The sequence below is a fragment of the Apus apus genome, chromosome 8 (genome assembly GCF_020740795.1).
Source record: "Apus apus isolate bApuApu2 chromosome 8, bApuApu2.pri.cur, whole genome shotgun sequence".
Classification (NCBI taxonomy): Eukaryota; Metazoa; Chordata; class Aves; order Apodiformes; family Apodidae; genus Apus; species Apus apus.
The window spans coordinates 19,091,311-19,113,116 of record NC_067289.1 but is presented as its reverse complement, the minus strand read 5'-3'; the positions used below and the strand labels follow the sequence as shown (position 1 = coordinate 19,113,116).

Below are 21,806 nucleotides of genomic sequence, written 5' to 3'. Positions count from 1 at the left end.
ATGAGTGTTGCTTACAAATCAAGAAGGCAGCAGAATTAATCTACCCAAACTGTTCCCAAAGGCAAAGTCTAATTCTTCCTTCATTTATATCTCCTGCAATTTACTTGAACTGCACAAAAGAGGCAGTATTTTTTTGGATATTTTATCTTCCCACTTCTAGTTATCCACAGAAATTCTGCATTCTTGGTAGCAAAAAACAGAACACACTGGCTAGCCAGTGACTGCCAAATCTCTGCCAAGTATCCCTTTTTACTCCTTCTACTGACATGTTTTTAGTCAGTTTTGGATCACCGTGTACCTCTGCAGAATTCTCACCACCATTTATTTAGTAATTGCACAAGCTGCTTTTTTTGTCATTAAAAATTGCTGGCAAAATGTCACTTTATTGTGCACTTGTTTATGGCACATTGTCCAAAATATCTGCTTGAACACATTTGATGTGATCATAACAGATTTAATAATGTCACTATTCATCAAATGAGCCTTTCCATGAATTAGAGAGCTGGACTGGAAGTATTTTTTGTAAGTAAAGCAAAAAGCTGTACCATAAAAGCTCTTTTGATGGAGCTCTAGATGATGATGATCCTCTCTCAGTAGAAGGGTGGACCTTGCTACTCCTGTCTCCATGATAACTGACGTCATCCCATTTCTCTAGCTGTGTCTGAATATCAACTGAAAAATAAGTAAAAAAAAACAACAAACAAATCTTCTAGAGAATCTACTGCAGAAGGTTTTATCTCCTCTGTTATATGTAGGCTCTGAAGAAAATGGTGCCACAGAAGCCTGTATTTTAGTTGAGGACAAATATACGTAAATTTTGTGCATCGTGATACTCTGCGAAAATATTTGGTCATTCACAATATTTTTTCTAAATCTTTAGCATTCATGGTCAGAATGTCAGTGGAACTCTTGACTTAAATCAGAGATTTGTATATAATTTAAATATGTTAAGAAAATGACACTATTTCATAGTTTTGGATACTTTTTATCTCCTAATTGTAGAAAAAAAAAAGAAAAATAAAACATCTTTTAGTGACTATTATTTTAAAATGACTGTGTAGGCAATTGATATTTTCAGTCAAATGTTGGAGTTGCTTTGCAAAATCAAATGTTCAGCTCCTGTTTGAAGTTAAAGTTCTCTAAAAAAGTTTCTGTGCTGATGAATGGAAAATTTACTACCTTAGTATAAATTACATTTACCTTGCAAATGTCTCAGCTGTGCTGCAAGTAATTTAGTTTGGATGGAACTAAATTAAATTCCGCTTTTTCAAAGCTCATCTATAGATCATGCTCAGCAGGATGTTGAGTTGTTTGGGACCTTTTTACAATCTGTACAAGTATAGCTCTTTTGTCAAGAATGGATTTTTTTTTTTTTATCTTGTATACATGGACAAAGCACTATTGATAAATACCTTGTGTGTTTCTGACATCTGCAGTCTGAAAAAGGACACCCAGTATAGGCTGCCTCTGAGCTGTGTCCTTTACCAGTTTCTCATTATACCCCTATACATTTTTCTACCATTTTACTGAGGCTGATTAATTCTTTTTAGAAAGAATCCACAATTTTATTTGCACATTTAGTGACAGCAGGTATAATGGCAAAAGTAAAAGCAAAATGTGTTTTTAGTGACAGTGTTTCAAGTAGTTTTTGATGTAGAGCAAAGGTTTCACTGCCTGCTAAATACAGGGCAACAAAAGTTCTGGCGTTGCTCGTTTTGTGATAGCAAAGGAGAAGCTTGTGCTAAGCAAGGCTATGTAGCACTGACAAAATAGCTACACTCTTACCTAAATCTAGTGAGGACTTGTCTGAAACTCTGACAGTCTGGACTTTCTGCTCAGTATCCACACTGATAAGGTCAGAATTGTCTGTCTTCTTTCTGTGGGTTGAAGCTTTTAAGCCTTCACTTCTTGATGGATTCTCTGATTTCTTTGCTTTGTTTTGGGTTTGTAAGACAGGTTCACTAAGATCCAAGAGATCCAGACCTGTTGATAACACTTAGAGACAAGATGTTAAAATTCAGTGTCTGGTTAATTCAAATAGCTCACTTTTTACAGTTTGTTCTAACTGGAAAAAAAATTGCTAGTGTATTCTCATTTGTATAGAGTAGATGTACATTTCCTGGCTAAAGATGATGACCAGTGTATTCAAATCTGGCAAGGGATTTCAGGTGCTTAACTAAATGCAGTTTAAAAGAGCTTGTTTTGCATAAAAGGTTTTTATTCTAAAAATCTAAGAGACAATTTAGGTCTGAAGGCTGTGGTCTTACTCCACAGATATTCTTATCTTCTGAGAGTTCCCTGTACAACTGAAATTTTAGATAAGATCTGATTTAATCTTATGCTTCATCAAGTATTGGTAACAGCTGCTTAGGGCACCACTGTTGCTCCACCTGCCATTAAGGAAAAAGCTGAAGAGCAGGCAGCTTCTTGGATGGACTGCTTGGGTCCTAAAGGAATAGTGGTGTGCTTAGTAATGGTTTCTACTGTCATTGCTCTTTGTCTTTTTGGAGTAAAATGCTGAATATAATTATAAATTCTACTGCATGTTTAGTTCTGAGTTCTTAATTTAAAAGTTGCTTAATGAGTAACATTTAAAATTCTTCAGCACATAAAAGAAAAACTGTCTATCAGCATTTCACAGGGCAGGTATTTCTGGCAGATCAATTTGTATTATCTCTTGCAGTGCTTGATCTGTTCTTAGTAAACTGCTGAATTTAATCAGTCTTCATATTACAAGAATTTATCATTTTTTTCTTAAACCTAATTAACCCACCCAAATCTGACAGATATTCAAGGCAGATATAGGATTTACAGATACCTTTGTACAAAACCCACAACTGTTAAACAATCTGAAATATTTCCATTAATTTATATGATAACCTTACAAGGAAAAAATATTATCTACAATTGCTATTTAATAAAGTGTTCCGGTTTTTATTAGTACAACTTGCCTATTGCTTTAGACATATTAATTAGATGTGAAGATAATCACTCAGCTGTCAATTATTCATTTTAATTATTTGCATATATAAATTATAATTAAATAGCTTCTAACAAGCTAATAATTTTATGAGACAGCAGTAGAACATAGTAGTGCTCTGCTGGTTATGTTATATCTCACTGGATCTCCTCAACTGCTTTGACTACCTTTGTAAAAATACTGAATAGGAGGAGGCCAATTTCTAAAAACACTTCCAAAGGACAATGTACTTCCAGTATCATTCAGTACAACTCAGAAGGCTTTCAGGATTCCCTCCTAATTTTTCTTATCTGCTCTACTATCTCACCACAATGCAAAGGAGCTCAGAAATGCTAGATTATTTCACTAACAAAGTGTCTGAACTCAGCCTGGATAAATTGTTTTGATCTCTCTTCCTTTCTCCCCGACTTCCCATTTTTATTAAGTTTTATTAAAGAAGATTTGCCCTCATATGTAATAAAAAAGGAAGTTTTTTATACTAACAGATCAGGCAATTATTATTTAATAACAGCTTGAGAACTCACTTGGCAAAAATGTTTCTTAGTTAAGGTAAAACTGAAATTCTTTCTCTCTAGTTAGGGATAGTAAAGAATTTTGTTTACCTGCAGTATTTGATGTTACAGGCCTTGCAACAGCTTCTGGTTTAGTTTCACAGAGAAAGTCATCAATGGAGGGGCTCAGAAGAGGTCTGCTTTCTTGTTGCTCATTCACCAGCTAGCAACAAAAAAATCCAGGGTCAGAGAATGTTGTTGAGATGCAGAACATAAAGAAATAAAACACATTTTTACAATACCATGTGCTTTATTTTTGATTGTGAGAGTAAGAGGTTGCAATTAGATGATGTAGAAACTGGTCTGAGTGTAAAATAAAAAACCCCAAAACTTTAGTCACTCTTTTGGGGTAAAATTATATTACAGTTTTACAAATTGTAAAAAAATTATTATTAAAATTATTGCACAAAAATAAAGCAGCAAGGTGATTTTCAAATAGCAATTTTTGCATACTATTGCTTATAGGGCTAAAGTATACAAGGCCTGTTGTATCTCGCTTCAAATCAACTGGTGAAGTTGGCCTTTTCTATCACCAGGAGACTAAGCAGGGCTGTTTTAGTATTTGGAAGTAGCTGCTTTTTTCACCAGTAACATTCCTCCCCACGGAACTTGTACAGTACCATTTCATCTAGCAAATGTGCATTAGCCCATTAAACAATAACCTGCTGAGACAGAAAACACTTCTCTGCAATACAGAGACATGTGAATGACAGTGGATGGAGCCTGGTGAATGTTTTAACTTCTCACACGAGTTTTGACTTTGTGAAGACACATAATACAGTTTGTATTCATGAGCAGTTTTCCCTTTTTATTGTGATGGCACCAATGCATTGGTTTTCTGCTACCTAAATGAAATCTCTACTTTGCAGGGTATTGCACGTATTAGGGATTAAAAAGACAAAACAGCAAAACAGTCTCATAAATGAAAGTCTCCTCTCTGCAATCTATGTCTGATTGGAGGATCAAGACCTAAGCTGAGCTGGATGGATGTCTGATGGTGTGACCTGCATTTACTTTGTCTTTGGTAATGTGAAAACATATTTTCCTTCTGTCTGTTACTTTCATCTGGAGCTATTTCAGTTTTACTTTCATCGTCTCTGTTCTCCTTCTCTCTGTTCTGTTCTCCCTCTTTGCTTTGTTGAATGTTCAACATTTTTGCTCAGATATATTTGGACTTTTAAATTTAGGATGCTAGCATGGACTACAGCTGGCAAAAATGTATTTACTCCTTCTCCTTTGATATGTGTTAATTAGTAGCATTTACCTACTCCAGTAGCTGGATTGCCTCTAAAGATATTACAGCAGAAGAGCTCAGATTCACTCCTGTTTGGTACTTGATTTTCATTTCACAAAGTTGCAAGAAAATACTGAATCTATTGAAATAAAAAGTCCTTTCTTGTGATGGGTCAAACATTTAAGCTGTGACCTAACACTGACCGGCTGTATAATGGGTGTGTTTATTCATTTGCCCAGGACCTTACAATTTTGCACTGAAATACCAATTTACATGAGTAACATGGGAGACAGATGAGTGATTGCTTGCCTGACTATGCCTAGCAGAATATGCAAATATGGGCACTATTTAGAATCTGGCAGTGATGCTTTTCCAGACTAATTCTGCGTATGCTTAACCCAGACTGCAGATGTACCTCATGAGGGACTTGATCATGTGGGCTTTTAACTCTCTGAATTGATTGTCCAGGTCTCCTTCCATGCAGAGAAATTACTTGCTTAATTTGGTAAACCTCAGCACTTGACTGGAAATTGCATTTCTACCAGCTGTACACTTTTGATTTCCATTAGAGGTGTCTCTACAGTACCTGCATTATCTCCACTTCTATACTTCTACATAATACTGATCTTTAAGTCTTAAGAGGACTTTATTTTTCTGTTTATGATTTGGTGACTATTCTTACTCATTTCTGTTGGGGAAAAAATAAAGGTGGATGCCCAATTAGTTCTTACACAAATTATTTCTAATATTAAATTCCTTTATGATCAAGTCCAGGTAACAGAAAATAAAATCTTGAATACATGTCACTTTCTGCATTTACACATCTCTCATTCTAGGAACTAGCATCAGTAACAGCTGCTGCACTTTTGCAAGCGGGTGATCCAGCAGAAAGATTGTCAAAGCCTCTGGATCAGCTGTGTCTTCAATGATCTATTCTGTGATCAGAACAGATAAACATGAGGGAAGTCCTACACCACCTGGGAGGGACAAGAGGGGGAAAGGAGAGGTTCTATCAGAATCACTGTAAACATAAAAACTTCATAGGAAAGATTTGCCTCTGTGCCTGCAAGAGGGTATCGACAGGGTACGTTATCACCTAAGATTTGGATGCTTATCAAGTTTACCATTACATTCCATGGAAATTTTCTTCAATAAAAAAGAATGGGAAAAGGAGAGAATGAAGAAGCACTATGAGAACCAGGACAGCCAAGATCACTCACTGGAGACAGTGAAGAGTAGAAAAGCTGAAGACCAACTGGAAAGACGATTTCTTGACCAGACATGTTGCAGGGGTAAGAGGATAAACTCTGGGAAGACCAGCAAGGCTGAGAATCAGTCACAGAGGGGAAGGAGACTAGAACCAACAAAGATCTGCGTTTCTCCAAGGTTCGACTCAAGTATGAAGTAGCAGATGTCTGGGAAATGTTTTTTCTTTTCAAAGCTGCTTATCACATCCCTTGTAATTTATTATGTTGTTTATATAAGGAAGACCTGCTCAGCAGCAGGCCTTCGGTAGTTAGATACCAGCAGTGTACTCTTCAGAGTCCCCTGATAAAATTCTACCATCAAACTGAAAGATTGATGGTAACATCCACTTCTTCATAATCAATTTTGCCAGCAAACACCAATGTTTAATTTTTACTAAATTGTGCTTTCTTTCTGCTGCATTTGTAGCATTTCTGATTAATTAGAAAACAAATAGGTGCTTCTTCTGATTTTCTTGCTTTGTAAAACTTATACATTAAATTAATCAGAAATAGGCCACCCAAGTGATCAGAGGAATAAAGAATACATTTTACAGGGAGATTTAAAGAGTTTGACTTGCTTAGGTTAACAAAATGAATATTGAGTAGGAATATAATTATTCTTCACATGTACTTAGAGGAGAGTGGTCTCAGTGACACTGGAGGAGGAGTATTGTTTCAGCTGTAGAGAAAGGCAACAAAGCAACAATAGCAACAAAGAGATCTAAACTGGCCATGAATAGATTGGGGCTGAGAATTAAAAGAACCTTTCTAACTATCCCAGCAGTGAAGTGTAAGGACAGGAATTTTTTAGGGTAGGGGGAAAAAAGGCCTAACTATTTAAAATGGCTTTTGACAAGCTTTCTGCATGGCTGTTTATGATGTGATTCCTTTTGGGAGTGGACTGGGGCCCAGAGGTTCCCTCTCAATCCTGTGTCCTGTGCTCCCATGACTAAGGACTGGAAGGCTGCAGGAGTATCTTATTGAAAGGATTGTTCCTGTGAAAAAGAATCTGCATTCAACTGGAATACCTGAGTCAAACCAGATAGGAAATACATTACCAAGTCTGCTAATTTTTCAATAAATATAAATTATGCACGTATAGCAATAGAACATATTAGAAAAAACAAACAAGCATGTTTTTCACATGAAGCAGATATTTCATGATGAATCAAACATTAACAGGTTAAAAAGTGCCATGAGCTGATCTTTTTGCCATAGTTAGGAAGGCCGTGGGGTAGGTTTCTGACACTGCTGTGCATGCAATGCCACTTGGTAAGCCCTCAGCCTCACACTTTGAATTTCATTTTGCTGCCTCATATATTGTACCAAATATATCCCTAGTTTAAACTCTGCTGAAGTTATTAGACATCAGGCATGAGTTTGGACTGGTGCTATAAAACATTCATGAGATTAAAACTATTACCTATATTAAAGTAATAATTTATAGTTCTCAAGCACCTTTCAGGATGAATATCACAGAATGCGTTAAAACATTCATGAATCAAGCTTGGCACCACCACAGAGCTGAGAAGTATTATCTCTTCATTGCAGACAAGAGAAGCAAAGCAAAATTAAGAAAGCTGCCCAACATCACCCAGCTCTGGAAGAAGTGACACTGGGACCCAGAGCCAGGCAGCCAGTGCTGCACAGTATTTATGTGTGCAATATTTGTACACGTGCCAAGCAATATAGACTCGGCCTGGGGAACTGCAGATTTCCAAGCATTAATTTAGCCAGTGAGTGCCATAAATTGTCATTATGTCTCTAGGAACTTTATTTTTCTTTATAAAATCCATTTTAATTAAAGGAAGAACCCACACACTCCTTTAACTGGAGGATATCTGACATCTCTGGAGAATGGTTTTCCCTACTGCTAATGCATCTGAAGAGACTCATCTGTAGTGTAAAATTCTCCTTCTAAATTAGAATTAATTTTCTGTGACTGACTTTTGCTGTTGGACAGCACCCCAGAAAAAGGCGCTTTTCCTCATCCCAGCATTGCTATTGGTCTTTTTTGTTTCAAAAATCATATCTATGGGTCTTTTTGGTGCTTTGGGAGAGTCAAAAGTGTCATCTGGTGGCTGATAGCAGCCCCACTGCTTAAATACCCCCAAAGCAAGGATTTCTTAGCAGAGACGTGAGGCGAGGTGCAGAGGCCGGGTCAGACGGGGGCGGCTGCTCTGTTTGAGGCCACGTTACCGTGTTCCATTCAGCACCCTGGGCTGCAGGACTGCCCCGTCTGCACTGAGGGGAAGCACCTGGCCTCCATTTTCTGAGCCCGGCCACCCACCCCAGCTGGCTGCACTTGTTCACTTGAGGTAGTTTATTTGCCACAGCTGCTGCTGCTAATGAATTTTCCTTTCCCCAGTGCTCACAGTTGGCGGGGGGTGTCTCGTTATAAGCCCCAGAGCTGCGGTAGGGTGAGGAAGAAGAAGCAGTGGTGGCTCATGGTGGTTTCTTCACTGGGTGATCTTCAGGCTTGAAAGGTAGGTGAGAGCTCAATGAATGATAGTAGTTGGAGGTAAAAAAAATCAAGCTCCCGGTGGGCCTGGGTGTGCTGAGGCAGGAGAGGAGATGTTGCTGTGGAAGAGGCGCTGGCCTCCTGAAGGGGACCAGTGGCCATGAGAGGGATTTCTTCCTTCTAGCTAATATCTAGCCTGGTCTCAGCTTCACTATCCTGCAGTTACCTCTAAATCCTCTGAGGCTTTATTTTCTCCCCTTTCTCCTGTTGAAGGGCCCTGCCTGGTAAAACTTTCCCTGACACCTCGGCCTGGGGCCTCTCTTCGGGGCTGGTACTGCCCATGGGCTCTGTGGGGAGCAGTGGGAGGGCTCAGCTGCTGCCATGGGGGAAGCTCTGCTGTTCTGCAAAAGCTTGTTTTATGCTTGTTTTAAAGGCCTTTGCTTTAAGGTTTTAATGCAGGTGTCTCTTGTGTTGCTGGTTTTGGTGATGGTGTGTCTTCCTGTGCCAGAGACAATGTGATCGTGTGTTTACAGCCATTGCTATGACTTAGGTTATGCTTTGCTCCCAAGCTACGTCTTATGCCTTATTAAGAGCGCTATTAAATGCTTAGGGAGCAGCCTGATTGAAAATGAAAAAAAAGCAGGAAGGGGGGTGTTTACAGGCCTCTGTTCTGAAAAGTTTCCACAGAGCGACTTAGTTTGGCCTTAGGCAAGGAAGCTGGAGCACACCTGGTGCCCAGGGAAACAGGTGAGAGGACCAACTTCTTGCCTAGTGTCACACAGTTGATAATGCTCAGCTGCACAAAACTGAAGGCTACAAGTGCTTTGTCTACTTTCTCTTCCTGCAGTGCTGGGCTTACACTGTGGGAGTGCTGGGGCACACTGAGGCTGCCAGTAAGGTAGAGCTCAGACATCCCATTTTGTATGCTCTCTTACTGTGTTCCTGGTCTTGATCTGTTTGCAGTGTGTAATGTGTGCTGGTTTGTTTCTCTTCTTAATGTTAGTAGGACATAATATAATGCTAGTCTTTAAGATAAATTCTTTGCGATCTAAATTGGGGGTTCCAGTCAAGCATAGGCAGCTAATTAGCACCTGTGCTTTCAGCACATAGTGAACTAGTTCTCTTAAATTAAGAGCCCAAATTCCCTCCATGTTCAAGAGGGAGAGATAAATGCCTAGAAAAGCAACTCCAGAGGGAGATCCTCCCTGTCTAATTTAAGCTGTCCCTCAGGAGGCTCTCAAAGGCACTTAGCTTTCCCACTGGCTATATATGGCACTTATTTTAGAAGGACTGATTCAAGAGGAACCTAAAATTTAGATGTAATTAGCTACCCAAGTTAGTTGGATTGACTTCTGCTTAATTTGTCACCTGAGGCTGATTGGATTACTCAAGGCACTAATTTAGGAAGCCCCAAACTACTATGGATAATCCCCTGTATAGTTCAGCAGCAAATCTGCTCCTGAGCACTTACACCTTGTGGTGCACTTGTGAAAGTGAGATTGGGAAACTAATTGACTTACAACACTTACTGTGTGGTAATGAGCATAAGAAACAAAGGAACCTTTAAGCTCAGATTTTCTATTGGGGAAACTGAATTTTTGAACTTCATTCTGAGAAACTCGTGTGCTTCCTGGGTAGACTGGATGAATAAGGGAACAAGTTAGATTAATCTGAGTACTTCTTAAGTGTTATACTGCTCTTTAAAACTAGCCAGAGGTATCTACTAAGGCAGCAATTAACTGCAATCACTATTTATTTGATACATAGTAATGATTTCTTGATAGGTTCTCTGCACCTATCTGTGGTACATTGTGATCTTTGGTGGCATTCACTAGGGTAGGAGGAAACAAGTGAATCAATCCACTAAGTAGCTCTTTCTAAAAACTGATACATGGGAACCATAACTAGAAATTGAGGTTATTGTTCTCTAGAATCTAAGTGGAAGTACTAGCTTGCCTGACATCTGTGTCTATGGATCGTTATCTTGGCAGGGTAAGAACTGGAAAGACCTCCTTTTCTGTTTGCTGAGGGAGGTTTGGAAAAGGAGCTCATGACAAAACCACTAGTCTTGTGCTAAAAGCTCAAATTGCACAAGTTGTTTTTCTTCACCCACTTTTCTCGCATGTTGATAAATACTTCACAATCGAAATTCACACCTCATATGCTTTATTTACTATTGTATAGTAAGTGTGATCACTAATTGACTTATTGCATTATCCTTGTGCTGGTGTCATGCTTTATGTTGCCTGTCACTCTACTGTGAATTTATGGCCCCATAGAACTGATATGACAGCCAAATACTTGGTTTTCACAAGAACAGAGAAGCAATTCACAGAGCAGAGAGTGTGACTGACTTCCACCTAACATGAATTGTGGGAAGCTCTAAAACTGAGGCAAACACATTTCACCCTCCTGCAAAGAGCAGTTCGGTGTTGCTGCCTCTCTGAAGACTAGTCTTGCTCAGCAGGTGGTAACACATACTCTGTTGCTAAGTAGCAGGAAGTGTGTGGAGTGGCCTTGTGAATCAGCTCACAACATCTTACCTGAAATCACACAAGCCAATTGACCCCCTGGGGCTTAATACAAACAACTGATGGAGGTTTTGTGTGAAGTCAGAGAAGCTGTGGAGGATTGCTACAGGCACTGTACTGGATATTTAAATTCACCTGCCACCTGTATTGTTTAAAATCTATGCTTGATGTCTGAACTGGTAAGTGATAACATGCTTTTGCTGTGTCTTCATAAACAGCATTTGCAGTGCTTGATGAGAAGGCTCACTGATCTCTGGGTCACAGTAGCATCCTATCTGTGTTTGGAAGTGCTGACCTGTACAAGCCATGGTCTGTTGTTGCAGGGTAGAACTAAATATCTCAGTTCACCATCTCCTTCCCTCTGTTCCTCTTGGACTGCTAGAAGAAATTAAGCATGGGAATTGGAACTGTATCTGGCGTCTGTGTTTTGGCCCCTCTCCAGCAAAGCACTTAAGCATGTCCTGCAAAACTCAAGGTTATGCATCTGCTTAAGGGTCTTGCTGGATCAGAGCCATGGGGGAAGGGGAGGAAAGTTGCTCTTCTCCTATTTGGACTGTGGCTGACAATTAGACTTTTACTAATATAAAAACATGATTTATTGTAAATCTGTCTGTCACATTAATGTCTACGTGCTCTATGCCTGTTTTCAGTAAAGGAAGCTGTTTACTAAGTGCCTCTCCTGGGTGTTGGATGATCATTTATTTATTTCCCCTCACTCAACTATGCTTTAGATTTGTGGTGTTGCCCTGCAATTTGTGTTCTAGCCTCTCCCCTTCCCTGTATCACTGTCTGAACTACAGAACTACTCTTCGCAGTGATCAAAGGACAAAATTAACTCATCATTGTAGATGCTTAGAGATCCTTGAAGTAATATAATCAATAAGAAATTACAAAATATGCCTTTAAGATATGATTTCTGTAATGTTTATTTATACAAGTGCCTAGTCTGTACTTCTAAAATGGCCTCCTAGTTAACTGAGGGGCTAATAAACCTGACATGTAAACTGAGTAAATGCAACTGGGCAAAGTCTTGTGGAACAGGAAGGCCATAGAATCCCAAGTTATCTGTTGAGAAAGCCTGGAAGAAACCTATACTGTGGGAAGAGGCACAAATATCATGACAGTATCTGTGGGGAACAAATGGTAACTCCTGATGCTGGCTTCTGGTTTCTCTATCATTCATTGAAATTACTTCTTGTGTGGCAGCTCCAGCTGAGGAGGATTTCCCACTTTGTGACTCAGTTCTCAAATGCTTTTAAATAAGATGCTGAGTACAGAAACTAGAGGAGTCCTGTTTCACTCATGTTGCAGGGATTACTTTAGTACTCTTGCAGCATCTTGAGGGGCAACTATGATGATTGCTTATGAAATATCAGAAAATTATCTCATGTTTTTCATTAGCTGAAAGTAAAGGCTGCCAGTATTAGGATTTGAGCTGCATGTACAAATTTTTTGTGGACCACTAGTGATCCATAGATAAGCTGAAGAGTTTCAGCAGTTGTGGACTGCATACAGTCTCATGTGCCATTCTGACTGTGGTACAAATGTCAATTTAAATGAAAGGTGTAAAACTGCTGCTTTTTTAAAACCTAATCTTCATGCTATAGCAGCATAAAGACTGTAAAGATTAAGAGGAGAGAATTAACAACATAAAATATATCATGGTTTATCCCAGAGTTTAATTTCTGTCAAGCTTGTGGCATTCCTACTGATTTTCAACTGTATTAAAAATGCCCTTTATTAATTTCTCATGCAACAAAATTAATTTTACTGTACCCTTGCATATAGGCTGCAATTCCTTTTAAATTGCCCAGATTTTTCTTTTCTATGAGTGCTTCCTTTAAAAGACTTCTGTAGCATAGCTGGAATAAGGCTGTGGTTTTAGATGTGTTGCTGTGGGCAGTCATAGGAGGCAAGTCATGGTTTCTTTTTAAATTATACTGTCTTTCTCCACAGGGATCTGTTATGATGTGTGTGTTTGCATTGAAATGTTGTGTTTTTTTCAGATTGAAAAGCTGGAACCTGAAAAGCAGTTTATGTTGTTTTTTTTTTTGAACTTGCAATATAGAACAACTCTAGTACATGGCAGGCAACTTTTTTGACAGGATAGTGTATTTTTACTTAACGTATTCATGAATGAACAATCAACATTTCTTTAAATTATTTCAAGTTCATAAAGAATTAATATTTTTAAAACAGAGTTAAACTGGCATAATTTATTTATAAAATAGTTTCTCTAAATCTTTCTATGCTTATGGAATAATAAGGCATTTTATAATGTATGAAACAGTATAGTTAATTTTTTATTTTATGAAAAAATTACACCATTAATTCCCATGGTAATTTTAAATTGAAACTGTTTTTTTAATGGAAAAAATTATTTAATGTATGTGACAGAAATCTGTATAACTTTAGGCAGACAGCCAATTTATCACTTTTAAGCACATTGTCGAGGCAACTTTATTATACTAATGAGAATGTTTCTGCTGAAATGATGCTTACTGCCCTAAAAGCAGTAACAGTGCTGAGCAATATTTAACTTGGAGTTTAAGAACCAACAAATATTGGTACTTCTAAGCACGCATTTATGCATTTTGTGTTTTCTTTTTCTACTCTTCTTATCTTTACTCTGTTTTAATATAGATGAAAAAGTTATCAGTAGGGCTTAGGAAGTGTCCTGCGCTAAAATACCCAAAATCTTATAATAAAACAAACAAGACAGATTTGAGTTTATGGAAAATACTGCTAATAAATTTTCTCATGAATCCTTTAAAAAGAGTATAAAAATAAGCTGTCATGTCTAGTCCTTCTAAGGTTAGTGTGGAAACTACCACTGTTCTCAGAGGACAGACTGGAATGTACAGTGAATTATTGTAGTCTCAATTTCATTCTTTTTACTATCTAAAACTGGCATGATTTTTTTTACATGTATCAGTCAGTTAACATGGATTTAATTCTGGTTAAGCTTGGTATAAAAGAGCACAGGAGCTAACTACATTTACCTTAACATTCCATCATTCTGTTACAATGTTATTTAATAAACATTCGTGGAATAGGCTGTAAGTCCAGGCAAGTCTAATCCTAAGAAGCTTAGAATGAAGATGATTGATTCAAACAGGACTTAACTTTTGTATGGAAAACTGTGATTATACAATCAAATACATCCTTGATACACACATCAGAAAATCTACTAACAACATTGGGAGCTGAATACTAGCAGTCTTTGCTCTGTTTCCCTTATAAAATTGAACAGAAGCAGGTGGAAGATGTCCTATCAGAATTAAAAAAACCCAATCGAAACAACCACCAACCAAACCACCACAACCCAGAACAAAGCAAAACTGACCAAGCAACTGAACAACCCACTTCCCCCTCCCCGCCACCCCCCCAAAAAAAGAGAAAACAGAACAAACAAACAAAAAACCCTAACAAAACAAACAAAAAAACTACAAGCCCAGCAACAACAAACAAACCCCAACAAACAAAACCCTTCAGAAAACCAAAACAGTGGCATTTAGGCAGTGGAAATGTTTGGCTACTTGGCTCATAGACCCTTGAGCAAATATAAATGTGTGTGGTTCAACTAGGAGCATGGACATGAAACTCACTTAACAATATTAAAGTTGTTCCCCCTTTGGGCACTAATACCTCAGACTAAAAAATCTTTAGTGTCTGGTGCAATTATTTGAGGTGTAGTCATGAATCTGTAGGGGGTTTTTGCATTGGGTTTTTTTGAGATCGTGTGTTGTGTAGCCTGCATATTCATGGGATAAGAAACATGCTGAAATTAATCTTATAATGTGATTTATTTAAAAAAATTCTTCTGTTCAGTTCAAAGAAGCTGTGAAGAGGTTAAAAGTATTTTGGAATTCAAACCAAATCTCTCTGCATATGTTTTCTTACTTATTTCTCTGCTTCAGTTAACAATATATTTGCTATTGCTTAACTTGTTAAACTTTTGAACTTTCAGCAAACTTTATAAAATCTTCTATTCATATTTAAAAGACTTAATTATTTGTCTACTAATTATCTTTAAAAAGATAAAGGGGGACAGCAATGTAGTATTGAGTTACATTCTACAAAATTGCATTAGTACTGAAAAGCTCACACTGATGCTTGAAGTATTAAATTTGGCAGCTACTGAGTTCCTTCTCATGCCAATACTGACTTTCATTTATAATTTATATCTACAGGGAGTATCTTCTTTGTTTATCAGATTCCACTGATGCTTCCTTTGGAGTCTGCTTCCACAGTCAAACAATCCTCCATTCATCAAGGGTTTTAGAAATGAGAGACTTGACAATTTTTTGTTTATTTTTAGTTTTAGAAAACCCAGTACTTCTCTGTCTGGGCTTGATCCTTGTATTTTACTTGGAGGCTTCTTGCTTAATTGTAGGGATAGAGCAACATAGGTACTTAATATAAACAATGACTTCCTGAGATATACATGTGCTTGTACCGGGTTCGGTGGTGGTGATAACTTTGGAAGAACCAGGCCTTATTCTCATAACCCAAACTGATCTGGCTTGGCAAACTTGCTTGCAGCCAATTTGGAACTTGCATGTTTCCCCCTGTGAGCAGCAACCACATCCATCTGTTTCATCATGTAAAGCTCAGAGACAAACACTTGGATGGTGATGGCTGAGCGTGTATTGCGACACAGCGGTGCGTTGTTGGGGGTGAATGGGCTGCACGAGAGGCTTGCACGGACAGGCTGAGGAGGAAGCATCTCAAGACAACACTACAGCCAGACAATTAGGGTATTAATGATGTATGCAATGTGGTGGTATAACTGCACATCACACATACATGATGCAGAGATGGCTATGGAAAATACTCACTTTTTCACTTGATTCTGCTTCCTTTTGGCCTCTGCACCCCTTTAGTGCGTAGTGGGGAAGTAGGTATTTGTGTTTAGTGGAAGAAATTACACTGACTAACAGACATAAGCATTTTACTCATAAATTTATCAAAGACTATTGCTGAGTAGACTGACAGACAACCACTACAAACGGTGCATTACACATTTAATGAACCCAGGCTGAACTCCTGGCCCTGTTGAAGCCAATGGAAATTTTGCATTTTTTTTGGATGGAGGGTCATGGGTAGAGGGAGCAGCATTTTATACTGGCTTCTTATTGTTTGTTAATAATTTAGAAAATTAAAAATCATAGTTGAAATTTTAAAATGATGCTCTAAAGAGAGCATCCTTTCCCTTTGTGCAATTACTTCATAGGCATTAGAGTTCACCACCATGTTCAACAGGGGCTGAGGAGGAGATGGCCAGACCTGGTTTCCAAAGTAGATGATGACATTTCCATAATGTGAGTGTATTAGTGCAGCACATGTGTGATGCACTCTAAGCTTGTGCTGGCCTCGTGTGCATCTTCAATACTTTCAGAAGTACAACAGCTGTTATCCTAAAGTGTGAAAGGAATAAAACAGGATCGTGGATTTAGTTGAAGGCTCTCACAAAAGAACAACTACGTGCTGAGATTACTTCCATTAAACCTCCTGTTGAGTAGAAATAACTTGTGTGTGCTCACACAGAGTAACACTAAAATAAATGTACTTGGGGGACAAATTAATCTATGTGAGCAACAGGAGGGAATAAAATCCAGTCTTGCAGCAAGACTGAAGTGCTGTGTATTATGGGGGTGTTCAGTCACTGCCTTCAATACACTAACGAAACCACCTGCAGCTCCGCGGGTGCTGCAGGGTGCGGGTTTAGCGCAGTGACCTGGTGTCCTTCTTTGACTGAGGCTGTAGACAAGGGAACAATGAGGAGCGCAAAATAACGCGCCGTGGCTGGAATCCTGGGGAGCTTGGGGCTGGGATCTGAGGTAGTGAAAATGCTGCTGCTGCAAAGGGGTTGTTCCTTGTTTTACGTAGGCGTTGAAGATGACTATTTTATATATGCATTGCAAATGAATATTTGTGGTGTGAATATGGCTGGCATTAATTACAATGGAAGCTTTAAATTGGTTTCAATTGACTTTCTGGTAACTGACACGTGTGGTGCTTTCTACAGATCCCTTTATTTAAGGGGGGGGGGGAAGCCTTTCTGTCTGAAGGTTTGGGTCAAAGCACCCGAAGCCCCGAGCGGCGCCGTTTCCCCCGCGCTGCGCTGCCGGGGGTCCGGGCGCTGCCGGGGGGGGGGGGGGGGGGGCAGCCCGGGGGTCGCGGCTCCCCCGGCCCCTCCCGCGGCGGGTGCCCCGCGCCGCGACCTCAGAGCCCCGCGCTCCGCCCACCTGTGATGTCATAGTTAGGAGGGGCTTTTCTTCTGCAGACTCCTCCCTCGGAATCTCCTTCATCACCATGGCAACCGCCTTATCGGCCGCCCTAGCGCCTTTCCCCTACAACAGCGAAATCAACAATGGCCGAGTCAGCAGCGAGCCTGGCAACAACCGCCTCCCAAACACACCCCAGAGCCTGCCCGGCGTCAAACCGACGGCGTTTGCGGCTGGAGGCAAAGCCTGGTTGAAGGCAGAACACACCGGCACTTTAAAATCAGTCACCGGCTGCCTGTGAACCCGTTAGTTACCGAGCACCGCTGGGGCCCGGCTGCAGCCTCCCTGGGTTGCCCCACGGAAGCCAAAGGCAGCGCCCTGCTGGGGCAGGGCGGGCTGGAAGCTCAGTGGGAGGGTCTGGCCCTTCTCCAGGATCAGATCTCCGTAGGAGCAAGGTTCGGAGGATCAGCCCCCTGATTTAGTTTTAGCTTCCCAAATGCTTGTATCTGAAATACCCGCTTTTTTGCTTAAAAATGGCATCAAACTGGTTTTGCAAACACAGCGTAGCTCCTTGTAGTTCAGTGAGGCAACCTCTCCCTGGAACCTGGATCTAGGAACCGCAGGGCTGGCCTGCGGTGTTTATAGCTCTAATAACATTTAAAAACACAATTTACAGAATGGAAACAGTCTGGGTTTTTGCTAACTAAATATGGAGCCAAATTCTGCCATCATAGGCATCGCTACTGTTCTCTCAAAAAAAATGGTCTTTGTTAAACTTCTTGTTTCTTAACATTCACTTGATATATTGTAACTCTTCAAGACAAAGTTACAATATTGTAACATTATTTAATACTTTAGCCAAACAGGATGCACTAACATTATGTGCTGTACTTTCTTTGAAGCCATACTCTGCATTGAAAGTGTTTTTGTCTTCCTGAATCCACATGGATTTTTGTATTTTGATCTCTCATACACTTGCAAGATGACAAAGTCTGAGCATATGCACCAAGCACAGCAGCAGAATTGTACTACGTTAGTGACCCTGGACGTGTCCTTACTTCCACTTCAAAAACTCCCATTGACTGCTGTGGAAGTTACAGCTGTGCAAAGACTGCAGGATCTGGCTCCATAAAAGCAGTATTTTACTCTAGACTGAAATATATTTACTTAAAAGTCTACTAACACAAGGGGTTCTTTGCTACCACATCATATACTAGAATTACTTTCTCTAGCACTATATTTTGTCTTGAAAAACGCCCACTATTGCTTATACTAAACCACAGGTTGTTTCAGAAGCATTTATTCAATTCCAGGTAAAAACATTGCATACTATTGTGGTTCTTGAACCAATTTTATTGATCGTGAGGTCAATCTGAGGTTAGCTTGCTTGTGCAACACATCCCAGTTACCCTGCAGAGAGTTCTTTGCATGCTGCAAGAAATTCTCAGAGCAGAAGTGTCATGAATGATAAGCATGCTGGATTGGTGATGCCTTTGATACCCAAAGAACTGCAAAGTCATTGTAAAATGAAATATATTCAATTCAATGAGAATTGCTTCTAATTGGTAAGCATACCAAAGGTTCTTGGCCAATTAGATATTTACTCTGATCATGGTTCTTATGACATATTCCAGGTCTATGAAGCTTGTTTCTAGTATGAGGTGTGGAGCTATTGTTAGCTAGCACTAGTAACATGCTATTTGATCTCTATAAAAGGTGGTCCTTTTGTGCTGAGTGCTAGAACAAAATAGTTTATCAGCTAGAAAGGATGCATTGGAAAGCATGCAGTGCTTTTTATTTCTTGCAGAGTAAAAACCCACCAAAGCAAAGGTCAGGTCACTTTTTTGAAGACAGAGCCACTTTTTCTTCAAGGTTTCACCTACTGCCTGAAAAGAGTCATGATACTCATATTAGTGCCTGCTGTTAACCTTTCATAAGCATAACTCTGCAAAACCCTGGGAGGGGTTGATACCAAACATAACATCTCTCTCATGGGTTTACAAGGGCAGTAGCACAGTGTAAGACAGTAACCTGATTAATACAGCTGTGTTGTTTTTTATGAGTAGACTTAATAGGTTTTCTGGCCAAAGCAAGTGGTTTAATACTACTTCTTTTATTAAGACTTCCTTTTAGCTTTCCTAAAAGACTGAATGTGAGTCAGATTCATTTATTTCTGGCTACTCAGCCTAAGATAGGGAAAACATTCTGAAACTTGAAGTTAGTAGGCAATTTCCTGGATATCAAAGAGAAAGGCACTGCAGTCAAATAGCTTGAATTCTCATACCTGGTGGAGAGATCCACAGGTGACCAATTAATTGGTTCTGGTAACTAGAAAATGGATTTTGTTGTCTAATGCAAGGAATGTAAACTTGAAATCGTTGGTCTCTGTGTTCACTCTCGTGAATACTATATATTCAGTCCTTGCCTGCGAGGTGACTGGGCAGAAGAATTGGAGAGGAAATAAAAGGTTTTCTATGAAGGGGACAAACTTGTTACTATTTTTAACTGCAGCTGCAATTATCACCTCTACCACATTTATTACAGTAGCCATTGAAGGATTTTTTTTTTCTTAAAGGTGCTGTTTACTTGGCCTCCTTCAATATTAAGTGTTGTTTCTTAGTGTTTTGGCTGGCTCTGTGTATTTGTCACAGTGGCTTATTGCTCAAACCCTGTAATTCTGTAACACCTATCTTTACACATGCCAGGTCTTTAAAACTAACACTTTGTTGTTAGTGCAGATTTGCAAGGTAAGTTATTTTCTCATGTAAACAACAGTTTAATAGTGTAGTAAATAAATTCCGTCATTTCCTGTTTGTCTGCAATAAAGAGATAGAAGGAATTGTGATGCAGGGTATGACAACCTGTGTACAAATTCACACAAACATGGATTTATGAAGGAAAAATACAGTATTTGTTTTCATGGAACATAATGCTTAAGAAAAACTGAGAGGCATGGCAGTATTTCATTATTTGATAGGATTAAAATGGAACAGTGCCTTTAGGTGATGTCTCCAGAGCAAAATAAGGAGTAGGTTTCAGAGTGTTCCTGTGATGCTAAATATTTATAATAGGATTGGGTTCAAAACGTAATGGTTTCTCTAGATTCATCCTTTGGGATCAGATAATGGATAGTGATATACATCTCCAAAGGGGTATGCTGAGTTGGCAGGATTTTGTAAGGAAATATAATTTTTTTTTTTTTTTTTGCAGCTAGTGTTTCTGAATAGTTCTGAATTAAATTGTATACCAGTAACACTATTTCGATGTGGCACTTAGTTGTGAGTATTTAATTAAGCTACTAAAAGAGCATATTAATATACATTCCTAGGACAGCACACAATTTGTTTTTGTTTTGTTTTTTAAGTCAGTGATGTGTGTAGCTTTGTAACTGTGCTCATGTACAAGAAAGCTTTTCTAAGGTACATGGGACCAATAGATCACTTTCCAGTCACGATGGGCAGATCAGTTAGAATGAGTACATGGTCGTACTTCAAACATTTCTGTTTGGTGCAGTGCCATGTAAATCTGTGATTCTTCATTTATAGTTGTTTGTAAATTTGTTCTTGAATATGAAAAGCCAAGGGCCAACACCTGGTAAATATCTAACATTTTGACAACGGTATTTAAACTAGGTGATTAATTATGGATTAGTTAATTCTTATAATCTTTTATCTAAATCTATAACTTAATTAGATGTTTACTTTTGACAAATATTTAAGGTACTTGAGTCTCCAATTCACCTTTCAGGAATGTTTATACCACTTATTCTTGTGAGAAAGTGAACAAAGAAACTGAGTGAATGGATACTTCAAAAATATTTGTATGAGAAATTAACTCTGCCTTTACGTAAACCTGTGCTGTTCCATTTGCTTTCCAAAGATCCTACCAAGCTGTTTCAGCTTCACATGAAAAACTACAAAGCATTGCTATTCACTGAGCTAGCTTCCCTTGTAAAGAAGTATGACAGGAACAAGTGATAGGCAGACAGAGCTAATACATGTATGATATGATTCCTGATTTCATGTGGCATCTCTCTAGTTGAGGAAAAACAGGACAGCTTGCTGTATTTATGAATATGCCAAAACCTGACCAGCTACCTTGAACTTCTCACATCAGGATATTGAAATGTGTTTAAAAACAAAAAATCTGCGAAGTACTTTTCACTCCAGAATATCTTGAAGTACTGATACGCCCTTTTTCCAGCTTTAATGGCTTGGGAAGGGGTTTTATAAAGAAAACATCATGAAAGATTCATTAGTGGTAACTTCAGGTTATAATGGCTGTAGTCCTTCTCTGCTAGGAGAAAGAGTAGCTCTTTATCTTCTATCTGTTGAACCTGGGATTCTTGGCTGTTGCCCAGATCCACAGGCAGCTGATATATTAGACTTACAGTACCAATTAAGCAGCCTACTCAAAATGGGTTTATGCACTACAAATCTTTGTGTTTTGTGCAATTAAAAATTAAAAATGAAGGGACAAACTTGACTTTACTGTTTTTCCTGTGCTTGCATTTTTACTTCTGAAAATGAGCACATGCAGCTATGCGATGGTAATATGAGTTCTAGTGTCCAC

At 38.9% G+C, this 21,806-nt stretch overlaps 1 protein-coding gene across 9 annotated transcripts in view; it reads right to left on the bottom strand.

Moving 5' to 3' along the window:
* PEX5L (peroxisomal biogenesis factor 5 like) overlaps nucleotides 1-21,806 on the bottom strand; it is a 104,283-nt gene that overhangs the window by 25,567 nt on the left and 56,910 nt on the right. For 3 of the 9 annotated variants that reach the window (XM_051626657.1, XM_051626660.1, XM_051626661.1), the window contains exons 2-7: nucleotides 19,055-19,120; nucleotides 17,256-17,360; nucleotides 15,846-15,884; nucleotides 3,583-3,694; nucleotides 1,786-1,995; nucleotides 546-672 (exon numbers count right to left, since the gene is read on the bottom strand). In XM_051626657.1, coding sequence (XP_051482617.1) covers nucleotides 546-672; nucleotides 1,786-1,995; nucleotides 3,583-3,694; nucleotides 15,846-15,884; nucleotides 17,256-17,360; nucleotides 19,055-19,120 — 659 coding nt within the window. The remainder of the gene's footprint in view (nucleotides 1-545; nucleotides 673-1,785; nucleotides 1,996-3,582; nucleotides 3,695-15,845; nucleotides 15,885-17,255; nucleotides 17,361-19,054; nucleotides 19,121-21,806) is intronic. The other 6 variants (XM_051626663.1, XM_051626658.1, XM_051626659.1 and 3 more) reach the window with 6 other exon arrangements.